Genomic DNA, 16,086 nt, shown 5'->3' on the forward strand with positions numbered 1-16,086 from the left:
CCTGGCGTTAATTCAGCAATCGACCGGGATTCAAACCCAGGATCCTAGGATCCTAAGCCGGCACCCTAGCCACTAGCCCAACACCAGGGATACCATATTGAGGTGTATATAGCAGCTCAATAGGTCCTTCCACTGCATGGCATTATAATTACAAAATAAACAGCAAAAAAGAATGATAATATTGTAACAAAGCATATATTAATTAATACCAATAATATTAACAACAATAATAATAGTAGCATCATTTGGCAATACAACAACAACAACAGGCATTTTAAGGCCATTTTCCCTGTTAGAGCGGGGGTTAGCCTTGCGGTCCCCATGACTATCTTCTCCATTTAGCCCTATTTTCTGCATCTCCCCTTGTTAACCCCTTTGCCCGCATTTCTTCTTCGACCATCTTTAGCCAAGTCTTTCTCGGTCTTCGCCGTCCTCTACTTCCTTCTACATTCATTTCCATCACTCTTCTCAACCAGTCACTTTCATCCTTCCTCAACATATGACCAAACCATCTCAACCTGTTTCTCTTCACAGCATCAATCACAGGCTCTATTCCCATCATCTTTCGCAATTCATCATTTGTCTTCCTCTCTCTCAACGATACTCCACACATCCACCGAACCATTCGCATTGCCACCCTTTCCAGCCTTCGTTGCTGCTCTACGTTCATTACCCATGTCTCGCTCCCATAAATCATAACACTTCTCACACATGCAGCATACACCTTTCCCTTCAGCTTCAACGACACTCTCCTCCTCATCAGCATGCCACTCAGTTCCCAAAACTTCGTCCATGCACATTTCCATGCCCAAAACATCATGCACATTTGGAAATAAACCACCTTTAGAGGCCATTTTTCCCCGCAAAGCGGGGGTTGGCCTTTTTCGGGAACCGTGGTTGTTGTTGTTTTTCGGTCCCCTTTTTGAAGCAATGTTTTACGGCCGGATGCCCTTCCTGACGCCAACCCTTTTTGCTGCCTTTAACGACAAACAGGGAATTACCAGTGAACTGGTACTCAATTAGCCGACCTCGGAAGGATGACAGGCTGAGTCAACCCCCCTGGCGTTAATTCAGCAATCGACCGGGATTCGAACCCAGGATCCTAGGATCCTAAGCCGGCACCCTAGCCACTAGCCCAACACCAGGGACCAGGGCACATTTGGGAATAATAATAACAAATGTATAATCCCTCTCCTTCCTGTCCCCCATCCCCCATAGCCAAAGCACATCTGTGTTTGGTGAAAGACAAGCTGATGCTCAAACACTACAGCAGGCAGGTATGCTACAAGGCCGTGAAGAACAATGAAAATTTGTTCCGATGGACCAATAGGCCTACTAGTTTAATAAAATTAACCTTTTGCTCCAAAATTGGAAACACTATTATTCGGGTCAAAGTTTTTTGTAGGTTTTATTAAAGGGGAAAATAGTCAATGATAAAAGCAAAGGTATCAGATTAAGAGACCACGACTTATGTGCAGTGAGTAGCAAATGGGAAAATAATATTTCCGAACACCCTCCATGTAGAATTCATACACTGATGCTTTCACAACCAATCAAGCCTTCTCTTATAAAACATTCAAAATGTGAAAAATTTACCTCCCAGGACAAAACCTACCATGATATGGTTCGGTTCCATTGACTCCACCGCATCCCAGAAGCGAACTTGAAAATTCTGATAATCCTTGCTATGTACAAATGTAAAATAGTGAACGCCATCTTTACTGCTGGTAGATTCCATTGACAAACCTGAAAATTATACGACGAGAGGATAGTTAATTAATTTCATACAAAACCCAACAATGTGCACTGACAGGTGTATTAAAAGTTTGGTTGTTACATCGATCTGAAATATACGAGTATAATTGCTTCATCTCACTGGTGTCAGTACAAAATGCTACATTTATATTACGGCAAAAACAAATTAATCCACAGTAATTTGTTAAGATTCTTATACATGAAGGATTCATTACGTAACCAGCAGTACACGTTACATAAAATCACCATTCTAAGCCCTATTCCTACACGCGGAACGAAAACGTTAGATCACACAATGATGTGAATTTGGCCTGGGTGATAATGGAAAAACCTACACATCACTATAATGGACCTCATTATCACGATTATTGCAATAATATGAATAATGTAATTGGTGCCTTGAGAGCCATGTAGCATACAATAACAATACACATATAAACGACCTAAATACTCAAAGCTATGTGTGTTTGGTCGTACTCTATTTCATAATTCTGTTGCAATTTGTTTAAAGTCAAACCTCTTTTTTTTCCTGGAGGAAATTGCTTGCTCCGTTTGCCGAGTGACTGGACGTTCAGTTTGCAAAGTGGTTGATATGGAACGTCTGGCTTGGCAAGAGATAGCAAGCTGCTTGCTAACGGAACTCACTGAGGAAGCTGCTTGTCAATTGGGACATTTGTGGAGAAAGTCTTACATGATTATCTTCAGACATTTAAAATATAGTCTGATGTGGAACTTCGCGAATAATAAATGCCAAGCAATCCTATGTCGTGACAAAAACAGGACAGCGGGTCCTGAAGCTCACCTGGATCAGGAGCAACAGTCACTCAAACCCCCCCCCACAGACCCTGATATTTTGAATGCCGTGAACAAACTTCGGTACATCATGGGTGATGATGGTTGTGATGAAGTTTCATCGAAATAGTGTGTGTAGTTTCGGAGAAGAGAGCAAATACCTATTTTGGGGGGATGGGGGGGGGGGTGGGGGGGGGTTAAACACCACGTATAGGCCAGCATTGCCCCCGCCTCCCTGTAGATACCCTTAATGAGCGCAGATTTTGATGCGGTAAATACACCTTCATTAGGCATCAGATGTGAAGCATGTGGCCAGGTTTAATCAAAATCGTGTGTTTGGTTCAAGCAATAATGACTGAAGTGTTTACTGACTCACTCACTCACTCACCTGCGGACACTGCTCCGATTGCATAAGCTCACCGGACTAAAGTGCAGGTCCGCACCCCGAGTTCGCTCACCTCCTCGATATTTGAGATGATTTTGCCTTCAGTGCTTAACTTCACACACAGACAAAGCGAACTCAAACGATGAATCGCCCATTTCGACATCGAAAGCACCGGCGCCTTGAGTAGTTATTATTTTATGTTTTTTGACGTTTATTGTTTAATGATTATACCATTTAAATTACATCTTGGAGAATATACACTCCATGTTATATCACCTTCTTTATTTTATAGAGCTGCATTTAATATAGGCATATCTTTTGAGAGAAGCTAAATACAGTCAATACACCATGAATATCCACGGCTTCAAGGTGCGATTTACCTTCAACAGCATGAGGAGCAGTTATCGCGATAATAAATCTCCATTATCGTTATCGCGATAGTAAATGTAAAGCACGATTATCGTCTCATCGCCATTTTCGCCCAGCACTAATATGTATGATACGCTGTGAGACCAAAGTCAAACATGATGATTAATTAACTCCTCCTCCCCTCATCTTTACCCAATGAATGTAATCGATTTGAACAGAATCGGCTGCTGGGCTGCAGTAGCTTCAGCAGAATTTGTTTGCACCGAACCCAAGAGAAGCGAGGGTGATCAGAGAAAGTGTTTATAAATACAAGATCGAGGTTCATGGAAAGGCGAGTGCTGTACGTACAAGATACCAAAGTATTTGCAGTGAGGTGCAATCACTTGCCTGTCCGTGCTAAGCGAGGCCACGTTTGCTGTGCAGTCACCAACCAGGTTTTCGGCATTGCTTGCCGTGTGTTTTGACGCCTGCAGTAAGCAAAGAAAGAAGTACCATAAATCAAAATGGTGTCATCAAATTTCAAACTTGCCAAAAATATTTGGACAGCGCACAATTTTTTTTTTAAAAGAACTCAGGTTTTATCTGCATTTACTCCACCCTCCTTCCCCCAACATTGCAAAGCAGCTTGTACATTTTATTTATTTATTGAAATTCACCATAAACAACGCTGAGTGCCACTAAATGTGAAGGGCTAGAGATAAAAGAAGAGGGAAAACTGGCAGAACCTTCATCTAGTGCTGAAACAAGGAAACCTATTCACAGGACCACTGTGCAGGAGGGTAACTAAGCCAGGCAGAAAAATAAATTTTCCTACACCCATTGGGCGTTTTTACGGCACAGCCCGGAGGGCAAGGCCATCTAGAACAGTGTTTGTCTGTATGTATGTTTGTCCCCTCAAATGTACACTAATCAGAGCTGAGGATCTGGTCACATGACAGGGGTGATGTGATGTCATTACGACGATACGACGGCTTTCTCCACACCGCCATTTTGATTCCAATGCCACTCAGGTCAAACATATCATCAAACCTGTCATATATCACAATCGCCATGCTCTACCTTTACATTTTTCATTCAGTGTGAAACACAAACAAACCGATTGTTAAAATGACCATCAAATATCAAAAGCATAGACGTTACGGGTCTTCCAACGACACAGTACGTATAAGCCTTAAGCTTCATGCCTCACCTTCAGGCTGCTTCGAGCAAATTAGCCCAGGTTTCTTAACACACTACTATTGTTTTCGTAATAATAATAATATAGTAAATATAATATTGTAACACTGCAATCCCGTGACTGCAAAGTTACTGGATTGAAGCGGTGTATGGTTGGTTAATTGTTGACTGGAAACATAAAATAAATCAGTTTCTCAATGCAATCTCTCCACTTTCATGGTGACAGACAGCTTAGAGATTTACAGTACAGCACTTAACATTTTAATACTTACATTATTTGCTAACTGGTACCTCCACCCAGGTCATACCATCCTCTTCAACTAAAGTATCAAACAAGCCCGGCTATGCTGCCTTTAGACTTTCGGTCTTGTTTTAGGTGAAAACATCACCGTCACCGTACTGGATGGTCGTTGGCTCCTGAAGGGAGCTCTTCTGCCCTTTGTCAGGTGTTATCTATATATATAAAGCAGTAAAGTATGTTTGTTTGTCCTCTTATAACTCGAGAACTACTCATCGCAGAGAAAAACCAAAGGCATATTCGGAATCAGTACGTCTCAGAGCAACTACAGCACACCTTAAATTTTTTTAAACTTCGTGTTTTAAAATGAGCGTATTAGCGCAGAAGCGCTAGCAGAAGAGGGAGGGAATCGAAGGGAGGGAGCGCAGCGCTCCCTCTAGCGCTTCGCAGCGCCAGCGTTTCTGTTAGCATAATGGCGGAACGCGCTTTGATGGGCGGGGCGTATGGCGTTCATGAAATGGTCGAATGCGGAAGTGCTTGAAGCCGTTGCGAGCGACTCGCACGATCTCTTGTCATGGTCCACAAGATTATCACAGAGACGTGCAGCCTCCAGCATTACGAGATATGATCGAGACCTAACTTTTGAGACCAGTCCCAGCCTTCTAGGCCCCGTGGTTGGTTCAGACGACCCCGACAAAGGACGTGTTGGATTTTATCGCGAGCCGATTCGAGCGCCGACGTGCCGGCGAACAAAACCAGTCATATCCTTTTAACGCGTGGTTCGATTTTTACAAAATAAACTTTTTCTTGAAGGGCTGAACCGTGCGCTCACAACGATACCGAGTTTGACTCTGGGAGAGCCGTTTTGCGCCGGCAAAGGCGCCTTGTTTTCCGTGATGACCATGTCGTGCTGCATAGATTACCATAAATTATAATATATTACCGGCGGCGCGTTCCGTGACGTCACGGCTCACTTAATTGCAATTATCTCTGGGATTCCTTGGCCGAATCGTACCAACTTCTATATATATAAAGCAGTAAAGTATGTTTGTTTGTCCTCTTATAACTCGAGAACTACTCATCGCAGAGAAAAACCAAAGGCATATTCGGAATCAGTACGTCTCAGAGCAACTACAGCACACCTTAAATTTTAAAAAACTTCGGATTTTAAAATTAGCGTATTAGCGCAGAAACGCTAGCAGAAGAGGGAGGGAATCCCACCCTCCCCTCCTCCCCCCTGTTCCCCTCCCCTCCTCCCTCCTCCCCTCCTCCCCCCTCTTCCCCTCCCCTCCTCTTCCCCCTCCCCTCCTCCTCCCCAGCCCGGCAATGCCGGGTACTTCTGCTAGTAATTATATAGATGTCTTATGTGACATTTATACGGTGCCGGATTTTGTGCTTCAATATGGTGAGGCCCCTTACGTCTACCAGTATGACAAGTACCTCGACAAAATTCTCAGGCAGCAGCGCAGAAGACACCAGGAGAGAGGGGAAGAAAAAAAAAAAAAAAAAAAAAAAAAAAAAAAAAAGGTCACAGCCAAACACAATTTTTTTTTGCCCTTAGTGATGAAACATCAGTTCACAAATGTCGACCCACGTTGTTCGAATCCAGTGCCGAAGTGCACGTTTCGTAACAAACCAACACAAAGGGCACAGCCTACAGGTGAGACAAAGACTTACCGTGAGCATCCCAGAACTGTTCTTGCTCCAAATAATCGCTTCAGTTCATTGTCAGGATTCAAGTGCCTAAGAGAAAATTAAACCTTATAAAAATAACAACAAGCACATTTTAAACTCTTCTGCCATCACAGACTGTCCTAATGCTTATTTTCCACAATCACCATCACATTTGGGATTCAAACAAGGAACATTTTACATCGTACCATATCTTTCAGCCTATAAGTCGATGTGGAGTACAAGTTGCATTGGCTAATTTCCCCATTTTTCTTTCCTTCATTCATAGACATGTCGATTTGGAGTAAAAGATGAAGCTAGATAAACTACAACTACGGTAATTAGCAAACAGGTCAGTCAGAACAACAGAGGTGTTAATTCTATGACACCTCCAGGGTCATGAATATTAATGAGCTGTTTTGTGCATATTATTTAAACTCCTTTGTGGGACGACCTTATTGATAAATTAGGAAAATAGTTTTTCAACATGTTTATCACATAGAGGTACAGTATTTTAAAAAAGCTGCAAAATCATGATGTCTTAAACCATAGATAAGTTGAGGTCCGGACTTGCGAGGGGAAAAATATCGACCCGTACGTCGAAAAATATGGTACATTTGCATAAATGGCAAAAAACAAAAAACGTCTATCTCCACCTCTCAACTCCTGCACATTTCTATTGAAGACCTCTTAAAATGTGAAAATTATGTTCGTTACCCAAAATTCAGTTTTTTGTCTGTTTGCATCTAACACTTGTGTTCAAAAAATATGCAATGTAGTAAAGTGAAAGATTAATCACATTATTTAAATCAGGGATACAACAACAACAACAACATGCATTTTAAGGCCATTTTCCCTGCTAGAGCGGGGGTTAGCCTTGCGGTCCCCATGACAATCTTCTCCATTTTGCCCTATTTTCTGCATCTCTCCTTGTTAACCCCCTTGCCCGCATTTCTTCTTCGACCATCTTTAGCCAAGTCTTTCTCGGTCTTCCCCATCCTCTACTTCCTTCTACATTCATTTCCATCACTCTTCTCAACCAGTCACTTTCATCCTTCCTCAACACATGACCAAACCATCTCAACCTGATCCTCTTCACAGCATCAATCACAGGCTCTATTCCCATCATCTTTCGCAATTCATCATTTGTCTTCCTCTCTCTCAACGATACTCCGCACATCCATCGAACCATTCGCATTTCCACCCTTTCCAGCCTTCGTTGCTGCTCTACGTTCATTACCCATGTCTCGCTCCCATAAATCATAACACTTCTCACACATGCAGCATACACCTTTCCCTTCAGCTTCAGCGACACTCTCCTCCTCATCAGCACGCCACTCAGTTCCCGAAACTTCTTCCATGCACATCTCGCTCGAGCAACCGTTGCCGAGTCTGATCCACCTTCTCCATTCAGCATGTCTCCGAGGTAGCAAAATGTTTTCACACCTTCCAGCTTCACGCCATCTCCAAGATCCAACTCAACATTTCCTCCATCTGCAGCTCCCTCTGTGCACACCTTACATTTGAATGTAGCTGCCACACTGGTAAATGACCCTCTCAGACCACTACATTTTTGATGAACCCACTCAGCGCACATTGTACATTGAATGGAGTTCACTCCGGCACCCTTCCTGCACACAGCACACGGCCACTTCCCAGTTCTTTCCACCTCACCACATGCTTTACCACTTGCCATCACCTTCGTCTTTCCGATATTCACCTTCAGACCTTTTGTCTCCATACATTCCTTCCACTTGTTCATCTTTTCCTTCAGTCCATCCATACTTTCCGCAATCAACACCAGATCATCTGCATACAACAACTCCCACGGTAAACCCTCCTTTACGTTCTGAGCCAGCACCACCTCCAATCAGGGATACAATTAAATAAATGAACAGGATTACTAATTCATTGACATATTTGGGAAAATTACACGCCCGCCCCCCAGTGGTGTTTATAATGGAGGACATGGATTTGTCCCCCCATTGGAGGAAGACTTGGTTGGCAGCGAGTGCCCCGAAGCATTGACGGAAAGAGAGTGGCAATTCTATGTGTGGGAAAATTGTATGCATGGTCAGGGTTGCCCAGATAGCTCAGATGGAAGAGCACTGGTACGGTTTTCCAGAGGACTTGGGTTCGATTGGTCTGGGCATGTAATCTTCCCATATATGTCAATTAATCATGGATACATTTTCAGGTGTCCAAGACAACCAAATACAACTCAATGAGCCAGTCAACCAGGCTATACAAGTGAACGTTTGTGTCCATGCACTTACATTGCTTTGTTACTCACCTGTGTTCTACCTGCAAACGCAGTTTGCTCTTTTTAAGTGGATCGTCCACTACATATAGCTCTTCTTTCTCACCATCATCTACAAAACCCAGGTCAGCTTCATCCTGACACACAAGCCACACCAAAATAAAATACAGCAACTCCTTTCCCATTTATGCCTCGTGTTTGTTGGCTTAAAATAAAATAAAAATATCGTATCCTGATGCGGATTTAGATCTTCACCAAAATCGAAACGATTAGTCCTTCTCACACACCCAACCAGTCCAACAAGTTTCTTCCGAATCAGTCCATAACCTTTTGAGATATGCTGGATATGTCGGTTTTAGCCCTATCACTTAATGGTGAAGAATCACTTTTTTAAAATTTCGTATGTTGTTCCAGATTCAATTCTTCACCAAAATCGAAACAATTCTTCTTTGTCACACACCCAACCTGCCCACCAAGTTTCGTCCAAATCCATCCGAAACTGAGATATTGTGCTATACAAGTATATAGTTTCTGGCCCTATCTCTGAATGGTGAAGAAAAAAAAAATTCCCCTTTTAACTTAAGGCCATTTTCCCTGCTTAAACGGGGGTTAGCCTTGCAAGCCCCATGACAATCATCATGGTTCCCTTTTTGAGGCAATTTTTTTTATGGCCGGATGCCCTTCCTGACGTCATCCCTTTCTTAAATTTTGGAAGTCGTGTCTCATTTAAATAAAAAAATTAAAAGTCGCGTCTTACGACACACATGGATACGGTGTACCTATTCTAAACCGGGGCACACACTGGCACATTCATCCCGGCAAGCTGGAACTCAATTTGCCGAATTCGGAAGGATGACAGGCTGAATCAACACCCCTGGTGTTAATTCAGCGATCGACCGGGATTTGAACTCAGGATCCTAGGATCCCATCAGGCTCAATGGTGAGGAAGCACTTACATTTTTTTTTTTTTTTATAGTATCTAGATCTAGATTTAAATCTTCACAGCAGGTTAGAGGGACAAAATAGAGGGAGGCTTGGGGGGATAAGGGATGTGGGGAAGAATGGGAGGGAGAGGGCACACAAGATGAAAAATATGGATGCAGCCACAAACTGAACCAAAATTTTAGCAATTCTTCCTTGTCACACTCCCAACCTCTCTACCAAATTTCATCGAAACCAGTCTTCAACTTTTTGAGATATCCTGTTCACAAACAGACAGTGGTGAAATCATAACCTCTGCCCACCTTCGGTGGCGGAGGCAATGAAGACGAACAGTGAATCTGTAGTTTCACCTTACAATTCATTTGCGCCTCTTCCATCCCCACACCTTCCCCAAATTTGCATGAATGCAATAATACAATTATTTTGCACCTTTGGATATTGAATGGTCCCATCAATATTTCTCTACTCATGGATAAAACTTGCTTTTAAACTAAAAATATCAACGTGCATACAAACAGCTGTCTAAATGATAGAGTTTTTAAAGTACATATTTTTTGCAGACAGTACATAGTCGAGTGCATGGAGGAGCTAGAACACAGAACAGACCAGGATGTAACAAAGTTAAAAACAGTGGAAGCAGGGGGGAGGACAGCAGGTTAAAGGGACAAAATAGAGGGAGGCTTGGAGGGATAAGGGATGTGGGGAAGAATGGGAGGGAGAGGACATGGATTAAAAAAGATGGATACAGCCACAAACTGAATGACAGAATTTGAGGGGAAAAACTGGGGAATGCATCAATGGATATTATGCCTCTACCCAAGTTAGATGTTAACCCACTGTTACATATGATCTCAATTAAATGTCACATGAAAAAAATAAACATCCATTGAGAAAGAAAGATAGACAAGTAGGAGAGAAGATAAATCCTTCTAACTTGAGTTATGGTATACCTGCAGAATGCTTTTCAAAGGGAAATTACCTTTGACCTTTTGAACCCAAAATTTAACGGGTTCATCTTTGTATTACGATCCATAGCTATGCCAAGTTTGGTCAAAATTCTTTCAGAGGTCCACAAATTATCATGGTAATGAAAATCTGCTACTTTCAGATAAAGATCACATGACCTTTGATCCCAAAATCGAATCCGTTCATCTTGGCATCATAATACACCTTTGTACCAAGAGTGGAAAAATTACCATTATACCTCATGTGACTTTGGATAATGACATGGGTAATGACATGGGATAAACAAGATAATGAGATGGGATAACGATGCAGTTTGCTCCATGTGAGAGCATTTCTCAGAGTTTTATTGTCGATCATCATTGGTACACTGACCTTGTGACATGGGATAAACACTGACCTTGACACATGCACGGACCCCTTGTGACACGACATGTCGAGGTAATACTCAATCTCTTTCCAGGTTCGAATTCTTCCAGATCCGATGTTTACAGTCTAGATTGCAGCCCTAATGCTGCTCCTCAGATCTGCAATATTGGTAACCCTCGTTCCGTGCATAACGCCCTTCACATAACACCATAGAAAAAAAAAATCCAGAGGGGTTATGTCCAGCGAATGTTGTGGCCACAGAATCAGAATGTCGTGCTCTATCCATCGATCATTGCGGAAATCGAGCACTAATAGTCTCCAACATCAGGGAGCCCCGCCCAATTGGTAAATGACCTCAGGTCGCAGGTCCACCAATTGCAGGAGTACAAAGTTCTCCACCATCTCCAGGTAATTGTAGGACTTCATAGTGGCTTCAAAGAAAGATGGCCCAATGACTCCACTTGGTGCAAAGAAGAACGGCCCCCCAAAAAGTCAATAAAACCTTGACAAATGTTCTTTCAGATGCAGCAAAGCACATCGTTGTATCCCCCATTATGTTTTTTATTCCAGTTCAAGTTTTGAACGATAATTTGTGGACAGCCTGTAAATCACCAATTACAATGCATACCATTTGTCAACTTACCCTTATACTGTATACCCCATTGACTCAACTTACTGACATATGTAGGACTCAAAACTCAAAAACGTACTTTTATGAAAGTTATTTAATACTTTTTATTCGCATGACTGTCGGCTGAACGTCTTCAGACAAAACAGTGCACTCCACAATACGGAACATCCTTCAAAAACCTCATTGGAATGAATATATTGGAATATATGTTTCTTGGAATTATAAAATAATAAAAAAAATTGGAATAATAAAATAATAAAACATTGGAATAATAAAACATTGGAATAATAAAAAAGAACTCTTGGATTTTGTGGGAGAGCAAACACAGAACGAGACAGCTTAGAATCAAACAAGTTACCAATGAAGCACCCTGGAACTAAAATGCATATGAAGATAGATAATCCCGACGACTCAAAGATAGATACGAATGATCAAACTAATTGCGTTGTGAAAAAGTGCAAAACCATATTTAGCAGAATTATGAAAGTACTTTGCCACCAACAATTATTATCACAAGAGTTGAACCAAAGTCACTTACATCAACATTTGTACATCCTTTCTTGGGCTTCTTCTTCACCTTTTTCTTTTTCTGTCCCTGAAAAAAGCCGACAATCTTGTTTACAACCCGTGGCAAGTAAAAGCTGGGCCACAACGCAACATCAAAGATCAATGGCAGATGAACGGGGGTCTAGAAGTTTATTTTGAAACGTACGCATCTGAGTTTTATTATCATTTCATATGCAGCACGTGGCTACTGGTTTGCATCATTGCTGAGAGCAAAGCTGGGATACACTGTCTGTGGGATACACTGTCTGTGGGATACACTGTCTGTGGGATACACTGTCTGTGGGATACACTGTCTGTGGGATACACTGTCTGTGGGATACACTGTCTGTGGGATACACTGTCTGTGGGATACACTGTCTTTCACACCTCCTTGTTCAACACACTATATTAGTTATTCGTGCCTGTTCTTTGTGTCCTTTATGACGTCCCAAAAAACAGTAGGTTTCCTGTTTGGAATGATTTTCAAATTTGTTCGACTGCCAGACAAGAAGACTGATTTCAACCATCGTTTTACCTCGCTGTGCACATGCGGGACAGGACGGCATACAAATTTGCCAAATTCACATAAACTGCTAAGCTACAGTTCTATGTCCCACAGTGTTCAAAATATGAAATTCAATTGAAATTATCAAAGTAGTTGCTCGATCATAGAATGACAAACACACAGACAGAGTAAAGCAACTGCTTTCCCTCGCTTAGCACGTCACACGCGGGACAATAAAGAGTGGGTTTGAAAGAGGTCAAAGGCAGAGGTAACAAGCAGAGATGCAAATTAAGATACAACAAACAACATGCATTTTAAGGCCATTTTCCCTGCAAGAGCGGGGGTTAGCCTGTTGTTACATCTGAGTTTTATTAAAATAATATTTTTTATTAAGATAATCTCTTTTATTAATGAAGGAAATTAAGATAATCTACTATATAAGAGAGCTGTTGGTCTGTCTGTGAAACAGACGTCAAACTTTCAGAGGTTCATCAATGAGTGCCTGGGTGTGTTTTAGGCAAAAAAAAAAAAATACTGAAAGAAAAAGTTCGTTTTTTTAGATTAAAAAGACAAAAACGCTCAATAGTGCCTCAGCCTTTTTTGACAATGACAGTAATGACAGTTAAAAACAAGTCCACATTCACATAAATAAATACAAAAAATCACCAGACATTTGAACACAAATAAATCAAACAATTCCAAAAGTGTACGAAGTTGGTAGTAAGGCTTCTTCTTCTTCTTCCTGATCGGCATCACACTCAACTCAAAAACGTGATGAACGGCACATTCACCAGCATATATTCAATGAAAAGGTGATGAAGCCCCGTCCACTACCCCCACTCCTTTCCTCACCCCTCCCTCGCTTTTGATATGAGAAATTTAACAATTTTCATATCCGAATCCATATTCCGATCTTCACCAAAATAGAATAGAATCGTCCTTGTCAGACACCCAACCTGTCCACCAAGTTTCGTCCAAATCCGTCCACAACTTTTTGAGATATCCTGCCATGTATAGTTTTTGGACCTATCTCCCAATGGTGAAGAATCACTTTAAAAAAATTATAGTAGCCGGATCCGAATCCAGATCTTCACCAAAATCTAATAATTTCGTCCTTGTCACATATGCTACATCTCTGCCAAATTTCGTCCGAATCCGTCCACAACCTTTTGAGATATTTTGTTCACAGACAAACAGACAGACAAACAGACATACAGGGTTGAAAACATAACCTCCATCCACCTTTGATGGCGGAGGTAACAATTCCGGAAACGGTCGAAGTTGGTGGTAAGGCTTCTTATTCTTCCTGAACGTCATCATACTTAACTCAGAAACGTGATGAACAGCACATTCATCAGCATATATCTAACGAAAAGGTAAAATGATGATTTGACATTTGTGATGGATTCTGATTTGGATGTAATTGCTTTTCATTATATTTGCCCTCATTTCAAATATGTTAGTTTCTTTTTCGCTTGAGCAACGCCGGGTACTCCAGCTATAAACACTCATATATATACTTTACTCGGGGTACAAATACAAATACAACTTTGTCTAGGGGTTAACATAGGCTATGTGGCCTCGGCCTCATGCGGGGGTGTGGAGGACCGGGGGGCGTAAATTCGTAAATGTACGAGGAGAGGGGCGTAAATTCTCCATGTAAATGTGTACCGTGTAGCGCCACCTGGTGATGGTGGCAAAGGATATTACAATTCCCTAGTTTTACCTGTGCAACACTGAGCTTATGAAGCACTCTTTGCAAAGGAAACTTTTTCCTCCTTCCCTTGCCCCTCCCCTTAAAACGATCATTCATTCATTCATTCATTCCTTGCCCCTCCCCCAAAACGGAGGGGCCTGTCAAAGCCACCCCACCCCTCAAAAGATGAATATGTAGTATATCTTTCCCTTCCCCCACCCCTCCCCATTCCACTCCCTTCCTCACCCCTCCCTCTCCTGCTCCCCCTCCCCCCCCCCCCACCCCCAATGCCGGGTACTCCTGCGAGTGAAGGAATATAACAAAGAGATAATGGAATATAGTCAGTCACCTGTTGTAAGGTCTTGTTGAAGTGAGAATTGTCTGCCAGACGCTGTGCATCAGGGCTCGCTTGTGTTTCAGGACTTCTTGTCGCACCCTGCAACTCCAAACTCGTACTTTTTTGTTCAGTCAACTATAAAACAAAACAACCATAAAATAGGGAATTAAAGACATCACAAGGTCTCGTATGAAGAAGTCGGATGCCATCAGTAGACTACGGATTTTTATGTTAAGAAAATAGGCCTTTTATGTTTTGAAAAGCGGAAATGTTTTTTTTTTATGTGAAAAAATCCCGAAATATTTTTTTCCCCCGTTTTATTCATTTTTTATTATTACCAAGTTTTTCAGAAATCAGTCAAAAAAAGAACAAAAAATGGTAAGCTTTTTCCTGCACAACATTAAGCACTCTGGGCTAGTAAACAGGTAAAAAATGACGTTCAGGTACCTTTATTGCAACCGCATTGTTTGATAAGTAGAGGACTAGAAGAAATTGACAAGACCCTTTTAGGAACGGTTAAAGTAGGTGTTTGAAATCATTATCTTGGTAATGTTCTCCTTGGTGAGGCGGTGTCGGCGGTCGGTGAGGACGTTTCTGTAGACGGAGAAGGACCTTTCCACGTCGACGCTGACGATGGGGCAGTACCTCAAGAGGGGGATGTCAGCAAGCTTGACTCCAGCCGGCACACCAACCTCAGATCCGTGCTGATCTCCATCCAGGATCAAAGCCACTGTCCTCAGCACACCAATGTCAGGATTGCGCTGCAGCACCGCCTTGAACTTGGTGAGCAGGATCTCCTTACGGCAGCCTCGGATCTTTTCGAGCTCCTCCTTGGCCTGATCAAGGAGCTGGAAGGCCTTGGCCAGCTCCATGCCGGCCTCCTCCAGCTGCTTAAGGATCTTCGGGATGAACGACACGTGGGCATTTAAGAAGACCAAACTGAGCTTGATGTCCGCCTTTCCGAACAGGTCCTTGGCACTCCGGATTGCCATCGCGTCGTCATCGTTCAGCTGGTCCACAATGTCCTTGACGGCCTCGAAGTGCTCGGCGTAAAACACCGCGGCATCGATCCACGTCCCCCACCGAGTCAGAATGGGCTCCGGGGGGAGAGAAAGATTGGGCTGCTGCTCCTTCCAAAAGACAACACGCGACGGGGCTTTGACGAACACCTTCTTCGTCGTGGCAATCAGGTCGTTGACGTCCTTGAACATTTCTCGGACTGTCTCGCAGACACGGCGGAGCGTGTGGGCAACGCAAGTCACATGCAGCAAGTCCGGGAAGAGTTCCTTCAGGGCATGGCTGGCCTTGATTATATAGGCCGCGGCGTCGCTGACGAGGACCTTGAGGCACTCCGGCTTGAAATCAGGCCAAAGATAGCGCAGCGTGTCATTGATTGCGCGCACGATCTCCCCGGAGTTGGTCTTCTCCAGAAACATGCACTGGACGAGGTG

The 16,086-nt window shown here is 42.7% G+C and overlaps 1 protein-coding gene across 4 annotated transcripts in view; it reads right to left on the reverse strand.

Moving 5' to 3' along the window:
- TCF25 (TCF25 ribosome quality control complex subunit) overlaps window positions 1-16,086 on the reverse strand; it is a 105,217-nt gene that overhangs the window by 85,461 nt on the left and 3,670 nt on the right. For all 4 annotated transcript variants that reach the window (XR_010986292.2, XR_010986293.2, XM_068130343.2 and 1 more), the window contains 6 exons: window positions 14,648-14,770; window positions 12,090-12,146; window positions 8,680-8,783; window positions 6,393-6,458; window positions 3,689-3,768; window positions 1,616-1,746 (listed from right to left, as the gene is read on the reverse strand). Coding sequence is in view for 2 of the 4 variants with exons in the window: in XM_068130343.2 (XP_067986444.2) it covers window positions 1,616-1,746; window positions 3,689-3,768; window positions 6,393-6,458; window positions 8,680-8,783; window positions 12,090-12,146; window positions 14,648-14,770 (561 nt within the window). In the remaining 2 variants the exon portion in view is untranslated. The remainder of the gene's footprint in view (window positions 1-1,615; window positions 1,747-3,688; window positions 3,769-6,392; window positions 6,459-8,679; window positions 8,784-12,089; window positions 12,147-14,647; window positions 14,771-16,086) is intronic.

The sequence above is a fragment of the Myxine glutinosa genome, chromosome 11 (assembly GCF_964187855.1).
Source record: "Myxine glutinosa chromosome 11, kmMyxGlut1.1, whole genome shotgun sequence".
NCBI classification, from domain to species: domain Eukaryota; kingdom Metazoa; phylum Chordata; class Myxini; order Myxiniformes; family Myxinidae; genus Myxine; species Myxine glutinosa.